The sequence below is a fragment of the Haliotis cracherodii genome, unplaced genomic scaffold (assembly GCF_022045235.1).
Source record: "Haliotis cracherodii isolate W230 unplaced genomic scaffold, xgHalCrac1.p SCAF_5, whole genome shotgun sequence".
Classification (NCBI taxonomy): Eukaryota; Metazoa; Mollusca; class Gastropoda; order Lepetellida; family Haliotidae; genus Haliotis; species Haliotis cracherodii.
In genome coordinates this window covers 43693888-43706604 of record NW_027266308.1, presented here as the reverse complement: position 1 = coordinate 43706604, position 12717 = coordinate 43693888, and the positions used below count along the sequence as shown (strand labels likewise).

Below are 12717 nucleotides of genomic sequence, written 5' to 3'. Positions count from 1 at the left end.
GCTGTGATTTAACTGAAATACTGTCCAAAACGGCGTTAAAAGAAACTCACTACTACCTCTCTGCAGTAAACCACCTCTCTGTCACGTGATTCGGGTTGCTGGAGTTTTAGGTCCAATTCATCCGTGTTTATAACAATTTTAAAAAAATGTTACGAAGCAAATACCATTATACTGCAAAGTCACCTGCTCATTGTATTCCTTATACAGTACACGTATGCACGTTCATACTTCAAAGACTTCTTAAAATCTATTCCCATGTTTTGAGTCGTTTTACGTATGATAAAAGAAAACTAAAACCGATAATAAAACCATCATCTAAAGTGACATAAGACTCAAGTATCATCGAAAGTGGGGTAAAATATTATTGAATCCAATATACACTCTCATATTTGAAATATAATAAAACAGTTACAATTCATAGGTTAAAGAGTGTTACAACACAACAAACAAAATAATGCCTTGTATCGATGATTCATGAGACATAAATCCAAAATGGGATTGCGATGCTTATAATAATATCCATTCATTAGAGGGACTACCATTTTATACTCGGGGGTGAGATGTAAGAGACATGGTTGTTCTGTCGCTGCTGCAAAACACGCCCTTGATTTCTGGGAAAGGAGGAACATTTTCATCCTTTTTCATATATATATATATATATATATATATATATATATATATATATATATATATATATATATATATATATAAAACACGAGGCCAATTCATATTTTCTGTTTTATATAAAAATCCCAGACCGTCTCCACCCCCTCTCAAATGGTAGGTCGCCTTTGTCCTTCAACTCAAATACCTTCACTTTTGTTTACTAAATATACATACAGAAATATCATTTGGTATGCTGCTCCTGTTGGCCATTGAACTACACAAATGTCTCAGAAGACAGTTGACGATGAATCTTTTTCTATTTTCTATAAATATCAAACGAACGAATTCAAAACAGCAGATGTGAATGTGATACGCATAGGTTGGTCAGTGAAAAATGCGAATATCTTACAATACAGTAAACGACGAATCATTTTATTTTTTCTATTTTCATCAAAAGTAAGAATTCCATTGTAAACATCAGATATAAATATATAAGCTAGCAGCATTGCCAAGGTGCAGACTATTGCTTTGAAACACAATTCGTGTTCAGACAGGTCAACAGAGTGTTATTTACATGACATTCAGATGATACATTTCAGCACGACTGATATGTGTATGCAATGTATCAGACTATTTGGTCAACAGAGCATACAAAAACACGCCTCCCAGACGCAATAGGGTATGGTAGTGAGATCTAGGTTTATGATACGTTTCACCGTGACAGCACACTCTAGACTCCAGTAACACAGCTTTATTTGTACAAAGCATTATGCATTGCTATGAGACTTCATATTGTGATGGTACACCAATCTATTTCAACAACGAAAAACATTAATTATCAAACATAACACTGTAATCACCGTCTTGGAAAAGACTTATTGAAATAAATGTGGACACAAAGATCATAACATATATTTTGCAGCGTTGTGTAAACATGTGTATGGTCGCTTACATTCGGCGTTCCTTCTGGAACAGGTGGGGGGGGGGGGGGGGGGACCACGGGTTTTTGGCCCAGTCGTCTAAGGCGCCGCGATTCGCTGTGCAGAGTTGCGTCCCTTTGGCACGCCAGAAGCCTATGATTGTGGGTTCGAATCCCGGTTCACCCCGATTATGCTAGGTTTGTCAGCACCGAAGTGGTAAACGTCTGAGACCTGCATCACTTCGGGCTTTCCTCCCACATTAAGCTGACACGCCGCGATATAACTGGAATAATGTTAAAAGCGGCGTTAAACCAACTCACTCACTCACTCTGGAACAGGACTTTCTTGTGAGACAGGATTCGACCGAGGCAAGTGTTTACTTGGTGCAAACATATATGAACTTAAAACCTGATGAAGATAAGAATTATATTCGAAGTACAATCGGCAGGTATCTATTACCAATAAAGACGGAGGCCAAAGTGTTGGGAATAATGAGACAAAGGAATAGATGACAGCAACAGTATTTTATCAAAAGACATAGAGGATACAATTGCAACTTTTAAGCAGTACCGATACGAAGACTCTCGGATGGCTCGTCATCTTCACATGAACTAATCCAGAATCAACAAGAAGCCATCATTCTTGAGTGTTGTTGACACGAACTCATATTAGCGAAGTCGGTATCAACACGATATAAACATTGTATGTTCAATAATTCAGGGTTTTTGGTGAAGTTTAGTTTCAAGTGACGAGTTGACATTATACAAATACTGACATTTACAGGGGGGTACAATCACGTGGTCAGCAGGTTGTCGTGGAAACAAAAGTGTCAAGAACATATTTTCCCAGTTTTGATGATGGGATGCCAGTAGTCCGCAGAGCGATGTGGGTGTTCCATAATCTCATACCAGTGCTCAAGCTGCTCGCCGTGACTGTACCAGCCAAGGTCAACCTGAAAAGGTCAAGGTCGGAATATAACGGAAGAAGGCTCACAATGGATTGCTGTCACTGCGACGGAAGATGCGACAATAACAGTGTCCCACCTGGTTTCTTTCACTGTTGTCTGGAAGCTATGCATAGTTACACATCAAATCATATGAATATGTGTGTGTGTTTCTTGTTTAACGCCACACTCAGCAATATTCCAGCTATATGACGGCGGTCTGTAAATAATCGAGTCTGGACCAGACAACCCAGTGATTGACATCATGAGCATCGATCCACGCAATTGGGATACGATTACATGCATCAACCAAGTCAGCGAGCCTGACCACCCGATCCCGTTAGTCGCCTCTTACGACAAGTATTGTCGCCTTTAACGGCAATAATGGGTTGCTGAAGACCTATTCTACCCCGGATCTTCACGGGTCATATGAATATGTATGACTATGAATGGATATCAATATTTCACAAGCAATCAAACATATTCAGTTTATTTTGAAATGCCTAAATTTGTCATTTGCTCATATTACTATTTCATTCAAAGACTTTACAAATTGCTTGCATTCCGGTGTCATGTCCTCGAGGGAATACTTGATTGAAACATGATTTTCTGCAAATAGACAGAAATAATTTCGATCAATTCTCCGAGTGTCCATTCAATCACTATAACTTTGTAAAAAATCTATATCCACAGTTATATATCAGGTCACAGCGGAAGAGCAAATACTCATTTGGTTGTTACACGAAATCAATATTGTTGTCACAAACAGTATTATCTCACGTTCACTTTGATGTGTGGCCAAGGATATGATAATGAATAACTATCTTTGCAATTCAACGACCACGTCGGCTTACAATCGCAAGCTCAAGTCAGCAGTTTTTTTAACATGAAACATTTTGTGACGTTACCATTCGTTATTCAGGCCTACGGCAGCACGTCATCCACACTCTTTACCGCTTACATATTGATTTTTCTGTCGTCAAAACCATCAGCCCATGCCACGAATCATGTCAAGCATGCTATTGCCAAGTCCTCAAACCAAACTTTATATTCCCAGGTACTTAATCTGTCAATATCGCATCAATAGTTCATCAAGCCATCGAAGAACACGTGTGTCACTTCTCTTTTAACCTACGTCATGCAACGTATCTTCTCTCAACCTCCAAGCTTGTAATCATACATTGATATAATCGCACAACTGCCCATTAAGGTAACTATAAATATAATATTTTCCTAGAAAATTCCATTTTCTCTTTCATCCTCCCTAACAGCTCTTAACGCGATAATATATAGTTATCTCCATCCTAATTATACCCAAACGTGAAATATTACTATAAAAGTCATTCATTCGCCCAAAGGAAACCTGCACATAGGAAACATGTTTAGTAATATATTGTTCATGGTTATTATAATCCCAGCGTTGTGTAGCAAGTAGAACTTTGTCTGCTACTTCATTCGTATCTCACTACAAAACTATAGTTATCGACAGCGTGTAATCACTGGATCTCGTCTGAGAACAAATCTAATATCCTCACATGAATATAACGGGAAAGGCTCTAATGGCCATAATTTGCTTAGTATATTCCATTGGCATGAAAAGGATCCACGGAGCCTTGCTTCATTCCTGAAATAGACTCAAGTTGACAAGTAAGGATTTTTAGTAGGGCTATGATTGCTTCTCAATCATTTGCGTAACGTGACGTTCGTTGGTTATGGCTAGCCTTTGCTTCAGCAAACAGTATCAATATGCGCGTTGACAAAACGTCAAATTTCCACGGAAAGTCATCTTGAAAAGAGCATTTCGCACGCCCATAAGGGTTTCTTATCTCTTAATTGACTTAGGAATGAACAGTTTTGCGTCGAACTGATTGTGAATGAAGGGAATGAACCACGATGACTAGATGGTAATAACGCGGTGTTGAGATGTGATATGCTGTCATGCTCAGAGCCTGAGATTAGCGTTATGCGTTGCTGTAACATGGGTAGATGATAGCTGACATTTGTAACGATTAATCTGTTCACAAGACATATTACCCACACTATCATCAAACACTGCTGCGAACAATTTGAATTAGTTTTGTTTCAAAATGTTTAATAAAGTGAGTGAGTGAGTGAGTATAGTTTTACGCCGCTTTTAGCAATATTCCAGCAATATCACGGCGGGGGACACCAGAAATGGGCTTCACACATTGTACCCATGTCGGGAATCGAACCCGGGTCTTCGGCGTGACGAGCGAACGCTTTAACCACTAGGCTACCCGACCGCCCTGTTTAATAAAGAAATATCAAGAAATAGTTTTTATTGATTATAATTCATATCTAATTCAGTACTGAATTCTAAAAACAAACTTTTACATTCCTCAACATTTTTTTCAGAACACAACAATCTTTTTCTTTATCTTAGACAAAATTATTTTTTCCAAGTATATTATATAGAAGATTATTTAAAAGAAATTCTATCCAAAATTGGTGTCTATATATTCGAAAGGCGTAAAGCAGGATAAATGGGACGTCAACAATGATGTGGTGTGACGTCATAACCATTGTGATGTCATTAAACGTCATAACATTATGTCATGGCATGATTTTTGTCTATAATGTCATCAGTATTGCGCGTGCTTTTCGTATAGATTTATATAAAAAAAAAACGAGCTTAATTTGGCCCGTATAAATGATAAAAGGGTTTCGCTTTTTCTTGTTGGCTTTGACGTATTTTCTTCTCATAGATAAGGTTTCCATAGCTCTGTTGAATTAATCTATTTTTTACTGTGATCAGTCTTGATGGCAACAGTTTTTATGAAAGGAATACGCATCCTTTTATCCCAAATACTCTAAGTAACTAAATGCCAAGACATCATTCAAAAGCAGAATTAAGAACATATGACTGCCCTTTTAGGTAATTGTAAACTTCTAATGAATAAGTACCATTTAAATATTCCGCCATATTTAAGCCCACTCGACCAGAATGCACAATGTATAGTTAACGATGTCAATAGAGACGTTACTTCAGCTTCATGAGTGACATACAAGACGATAAAAGAACTGATTTATTAATCACTGTACGTCAGAGACCTGTGTATAGGCTTGTAATAGGCACGGTACCATCCGTGTACAATGTAGGTAGCAGGCTCCTGTATGTCAGACATTCACAAGATGGTTTAAATATAGCCAGGGCTCTGTTCGTAAAGGAAAACGGGCATTTAATTAATCTACTGAGACTACATCTGTGATAACTTAATCTATTTATATGTTATTTGTAAGAAGCGCGATCTCAGTAATGCATTAAACCTTTCCATCTGTCAAGTGGCTTATGTGGCCATATACAAATATGGAACAGTAAACCGTACACTTGTCAATAAATATAATCATATTTCCCAAAGTCCATTATTCCATTACACGCTGTCATGAATTCTATAAATTTTGGTCTCTACTGTCTCCTTTTGACAAGGATTGAAAAACGGATAATGTTTTACTGTCCATATCCATAATGGCGTCGTCATGCTTCAATTATGCAGCAATTGTTACGTGATATGTGAATCCACCGAAGATAATACAGTACTAGACAAAAATGCATAGATATCCGTCATATTTAATCATAACTCGATAGAGTAATGCTATATTCATATGATCTCAGGGGTAGCTTTTTTGTTGTTGTTTGACGCCACACTCAGCAATATTCCAGCTATATGACGGGGGTCTGTAAATATTTGTGTCTGGACCAGACAATCCAGAGCTTGGCACCAAGAGCATCGATCTACGCAATTAGGACACAAACATGCAATAGTCAACTCGATCCCGTTAGCCGCGTCTTACGACTACCATGGGTTCCTGAAGATCAATTCATGGGTCCTCATGGGTCTTATGGCCATTCTTCCGCCACCATTGTGTCGGGATTATATAATCAGAACATTTACCAGCAGCATTTACGATGGATCACAACTAAGCCCCAGACATCTGTCAGTGAATATGATATCCAATGTTCATGAATGCGATCTAAGTCCACGTCGCTACTAGAGATATATTTGATTTATGTTTACAGCAGAACCCTTGAAAGGTTTTAAAATAAGTAAAAATATTTCGATATCCGATATTCCACAACTCACCTGACCAATCCTTTAATCAATAGTTCCTGCGGCAAAGATCTCTTCCACAACTCACCTCTCCAACCCTATAATCCTTATTTCCTGTGGCAAAGTTCTCTTCCACAACTCATCTTTCCAACCCTATAATCAATATTTCCTGCGGCAAAGTTCTCTTTCACAACTCACCTGTCCAATCCTACAATCAATAGTTCCTGCGGCAAAGTTCTCTTCCACAACTCACTTGTCCATCCCTATAATCATTAGTTCCTGCGGCAAAGTTCTCTTTCACAACTCACTTGTCCAACACTATAATCATTAGTTCCTGCGGCAAAGTTCTCTTCCACAACTCACTTGTCTATCCCTATAATCATTAGTTCCTGCGGCAAAGTTCTCTTCCACAACTCACTTGTCCATCCCTATAATCATTAGTTCCTGCGGCAAAGTTCTCTTTCACAACTCACTTGTCCAACACTATAATCATTAGTTCCTGCGGCAAAGTTCTCTTTCACAACTCACTTGTCCAACACTATAATCATTAGTTCCTGCGGCAAAGTTCTCTTTCACAACTCACCTGTCCAACCCTACAATCAATAGTTCCTGCGGCAAAGTTCTCATCCACAACTCACTTGTCAAACCCTATAACCATTAGTTCCTGTGGCAAAGTTTTCTTCCACAACTCACCTGTCCAACCCTATAATCATTAGTTCCCGCGGCAAGGTACTCTTCCACAACTTGCCTGACCAACCCTATAATCATTAGTTCCTGCGACAAAGTTCTCTTCCACAACTCACCTCTCCAACCCTATAATCATTAGTTCCTGCGGCAAAGTTCTCTCCCACGACTCACCTGTCCAATCCAATAATCATTAGTGCCTGCGGAAAAGTTTTCTTCCACGACTCACCTGTCCAACCCTATAACCAATAGTTCCTGCGGAACTGCACTCTTCCATACCTTACCTGGTTAATCCCAAATCAACAGTTTTTGCGGAACAGTTCTCTTCTATATCTCACCTGGCCTATCCCTTAATTAATAGTTACCGCAATTATCTTTCATAACTCACTCGGTCAATCCCACAATCAATAGTTCCTGCGGAAAAGTTATATTCTTTATCTCACCTGGTCTATCTCATAACCCGTTTTTCATGCAGCTATCTCATTACCAAAAGTTACAGAAATTATCTTTCATAGCTCACCTGGTCGGTCCTATAATCAATAGTTCCTGCGGAAAAGTTATATTCCATATCTCACCTGGTCAGTATTTTAATCACTAGTTACTGCAAGTATCTTTCATATCTCACCTGATCAATCCCACAATCAATAGTTCCTGTAATTATCTTTAATGTCTCACCTGGCCTATCTTGTGCACACCGGTCATCATATCTTTGTGCAACACGTGGAAAACGAACACGTGACCGAGCAGTTTGGGGTTTTCCCTGTTGATCTCAAACACACACTGGTGGTGCCATACCGGGTCTTGAGTATTTTGTCTGACTTTAGTTTTGTGTTTCCCCTCTCTGATTCCGTTGACGTACATCTCAACCTTCACGTACGGGTCTGAAAGTGAAGAAGGCTTAGGTGAGTTTTGCCGCTGTCAGAAATACTTTATCACAAGGGGCCATGAACCGGACCAGTCTCCATTTTGTCATAATAACGTGTCACATTAGTTTAAACAAGCAAACAAACAATATACAAGAAAACAATAAACATTGCTGAACTTCCAAAAACATCATAGAGTAGCGATTTCTTACTGGAAGTTATATGATAGTCAAAAACTTTCCTTTCCTTCCAAAAACGAACACATACTAGTATACATTTGTATCGAATCACTTTTAATGGTTTCTGTATGATCTAAAGATAGAAACAAACCACATTATGCAATTGTTACGTGACGTCATACCTCAGTATGAGTGAATTCAGGGAAATAAATATATGGGCACGTTTCCATTAATAAACTTAACCATATGCACACCATTATAGAGACATTATCACGTTTTAGTCCCAACATGTTTTTAACCCACTTTGAAAAGGTAGATAGCATTTAGGATAATTTTCTACAAAACAAACAAAACAAAACCTATGATTGTGGGTTGGAACCCCGGTCCGACCCGGTTATGTTATGTTATGGTGTTATGCACACCATTATAGAGACATTATCACGTTTTAGTGCCAACATGTTTTTAACCCACTTTAGATAGCATTTAGGATAATTTTCTACAAAACAAAACCTATGATTGTGGGTTGGAACCCCGGTCCGACCCGGTATTGTTTCTAGGTTTGTCAGCATCATACTGAATGGGATTTCCCCGAAGTGGTGAACGTCTAGGACCTGTATCAGTTCGAGCGTTCCTTCCACATTAAGCTGACACGCCGTGATATAACTGGAAACTGTTAAAATCGGCGTTCAACCCAACTAACATATTTTAAGCAAAACTGTTAACACGATGCGTGTTTGCCCATATTCCACGACATTAAAGTGTGGATATGGAGCTTATTTTAACAAGACAACACAAGGCATATTAACCCGATGTTATCTATATTAGGACAATCAGAATCAATAACAAATATTTTGGAAATACCCATCTCAGAAAAAGTTAAATACTCTACGTCACAATAAAGTATTATTACATCGAGATTCCGCTTGTCTCGAAGAACGATTAACACGATCATTTTAAAGATCGCCATGACTTATACAGGTCTCTCTATGTATAAAAAATAGGTTATTTCGCAAGAATGTTGGGCAACTCTGTAACATCAAAAGACTCAACCATGTAATCAGCGACACCATTAATGTACTCACAGCATCTGGAACATCCCAATCTTTACGTTACATCTCTAAAATTACCAAAAAATCGCCAACCATCACATCAAACAAAATTACGCAAAATTACACCTTAAACATACCCTAGCTTAGGAATGGGATTACTATAGACGTAAAAAGAATAGGCCGTGGGCGTGTTTGTTTCGGATCTGCGAGACTCACTTATTGCTCCAAGCAGCGACACACGAGGAAGGTTCCGTCCTTCCAAGACACTGAAGACAATCTTGCCCGCAACTGGCTGAAAACAACCGGATATCCGCAGATCCCCTTGGTGAAGCTGAAAATATAACCCACAATTTCAGATGTTGTTCATGGAAAGGCTTAGTTACATTAGCAAGTAGAGAGGCTTGGAACGAGGGGATTGAAATTGCTTGAGGCACTTTGTACTGCTTTGCGACAAAACAGGATGTCAAAAAACCCAACTTGTCATCAACGTCTTTGTGCATTGTCAGTGTCACATGGATGTTTTGAGTGCGCAGTTTTGAGAAGAGAATTTTTATCCTTTTTGTCTTGTTACTCTAGCCGTTGGATTTATTCAACAGCGAACTATCTTTTTTGGCGTAAGGTGTAGAGATCAACTTGCGGTATGACGTTCACGTACATGCAGCTGTAATTGGTTTAAAAAAAATGTATCAGAACAGGCGACGAAGAGTCGAAAAAAGTCTTTCTCTTTATGTAATTTAAATATGACGTGTGGACAATTTATTCATGTTGATCAATAAGGTGTGCTCTAGCTCTGTACAACTTCCGTGTTTGATAATATTTTCAGTCATGATCAAGATTATCCGGCTTTTATCGGACGAATGATCTTCCTTTCCTAAACTATGCCAATATGGTTGTAAACGAGTTTGGATTTATTTTTTCATTTACTGACACAAAAAATGAAAATACGTCCTGCTTTTCAAAATAGCGCATGATGATTAGCATTTTTCGTTCGTGAACAAAATGCACGCAGTTGAGATGTATGGCTGATACACATCGGTATATGGTCTCTGTTGGAACTATTTAACCTCTCTACAAACAATTGCAAAGTCATTTCAGTGTGTGGTGGGTCAGCGTGATACAGGAGGAAGTGATGTTGTGATGCACGTCGTACACACTTATCCACAGAGCACGGGTAGAGAGCTGACTGACCAAGGTGAACATGGATTTGAACCCCGACCAGCCTAGTGCTTCACCTAGACCACTGCACCACCATGTCCCACACCCATCCTGCATTTTAGTGTCATTGCAGAAATGTGTGATAGTATCATTTTTTCTGACATCTGTTTTTAAATTTTTTTATTTCGAGATCATAAATCATATTCCTTGTTTCACTAGTCCTCGTATAAATTGGATACGACACTCTAAAATCTAAAAAGTTATGTGTCCAATATAACTACAACACTATTTATTATTTATAGCTATACTACAATGTAAATCATGAAATATATATCTATCGCCAATGCCATCTGAAACCAGACGGTTGCAATTCCAATGAAGCTGTCCCTACAGCATCGCTCCACAAGCGTCTACCTGCAGACCGGAAATCGGCACATCATGAGCAATATCCCCGGAGACTGACTAAGCGGGGCTATATTGACTAGCCGGGAAGAACAGCTTAGATTGGACAGATAACTAACAGTTACGGCTGGGCCAAACAGCTGTTGAACCGATCGGCGTACTCCTGTCAGTAGCTTGTTCTCAAGCCTTTACAAGAGCGCCGGAACGATAAACACAACACTTTGTGGGACTTAGCACTGCGACTACGCGACTGGGGCTGACATTGATTACTGGCTGTCATTAAGTCTTAGCTAAGTGTGAAATACACCAGACAGAACGGGCTATTTACGCCGAGCGACATTGCTTACAGATTACGGTTGATGCCGTTTACTTACATTTATACCACAGTGTTGTGTCAGTGTGCCACATTGTTATAATTGAAAAAATGCTTAAAGGGTTGTTGAGAATATTTATCAGGGTTAGGTTCTGAACGTTGTATGAGGTGTTGTACGTGCTGCAGTCGAAGGAGAGAGGAGCTTAGAAATCCAATTTGAACAAAACTAACAGCATTAGGAACTTGTACATTGACTGGCGAACAGGCACTTTAAGATTTACAAAATGATGATTTAGTGTTAAAGATGTTCAAGACGCCACCTGTACCATTTCGGGTTTTCTCCCAATTGAGCATCCACGCCGTGATGGTTACCTGAACTATTATTCAAACCCCATCTAATTGATACCCAATAAATGAGTTTGAAAGAGCGTATGTTTGAATCATATTCTTGTTCTTACTGATATCTCCCGCAATAAGAGAGCTACCAAATCTTATATTTGGGATAACACTTTCTTAGTGGGTTAGATCGCTGACTTTGTATGCTGGTGAATAGGAGCGTCACTCTGGGAGTTTGGGTTGGAATCCCATCCCACATTTATTACATTTGACCAATTTCGTAATGGCACTGTGTTTTTATAAGAGAAATGTTCCAAAATCCAATGTAGGATAAACAAGTTTGGAGACACATCCCAGAACACTTCACAAACTAAATTTAGAAGATGTTGACATCCTCAAAGAGATTCTTTTGTCAAGCGAATCCTACTTTACGCTGATTTATTAGTTGAGTCTCCGAGTGCGTCAAGTTCACTGTTTTTTCCCCAATCTACGGCGGAGGTATATTTCAATTTTACAGAGCTAAAATATGACAATTAGAGCTGTTAATTATTAACATGAAGAGTAGATGCCATGAACAGATGAATGTTTCCATATAAAGTATTCCTTTAAAATAGTTTTTTATTATTGTTTTATTACATACTTATATTATACATAAACTGCGATTTGAAACTTTTCCATGGCAACTGTTATTTGACTACCTTAAGTATCTTGTGCTGAGAGAGAGAGAGAGAGAGAGAGAGAGAGAGAGAGAGAGAGAGAGAGAGAGAGAGAGAAGGAAAATGTAAATGCCGAGTTTATTTGATATGTTTTCATAAGTTGTCTTTGGAATTATTCTCTATTTACACGTTACCAACAAGTCTGTTACCTATCACTTATCAAGACCATAATAGATCTGATTCAATATAAAATTAAAAGGCGGCTTAAATTCTCTGAAATTGCAGAATTTCTGTCTGAGCCTTGCCTCCTAATAACAACATACAGTTACAAGGCATGTGCCATCCATCATCTTGCTATGGACATAATTATATAAAGTAAATAAAAGCGATAAAAACATTTCGATAATAATGAAAAGGTATGGTTAAATTGACCCAGTTTTCCTGTTTCATGGGTTGCAAATAACACCAGTCAGATAAAAATAGCAAAGTATCGCGGGAAAATGAAGGTTTCTTTAAAAAATATCACACTCCTAAGTAATAG

At 38.5% G+C, this 12717-nt stretch overlaps 1 protein-coding gene across 3 annotated transcripts in view; it reads right to left on the bottom strand.

Annotated features, from left to right (window-relative positions):
• Positions 1-724: 724 nt before the first annotated feature.
• Positions 725-12717, bottom strand: part of LOC139442336 (uncharacterized) — a 96514-nt gene continuing 84521 nt past the window's right edge. For all 3 annotated transcript variants that reach the window (XM_071223133.1, XM_071223134.1, XM_071223135.1), the window contains 3 exons: positions 9531-9645; positions 7899-8104; positions 725-2478 (listed from right to left, as the gene is read on the bottom strand). In XM_071223133.1, coding sequence (XP_071079234.1) covers positions 2356-2478; positions 7899-8104; positions 9531-9645 — 444 coding nt within the window. In that variant the 3' untranslated portion in view covers positions 725-2355. The remainder of the gene's footprint in view (positions 2479-7898; positions 8105-9530; positions 9646-12717) is intronic.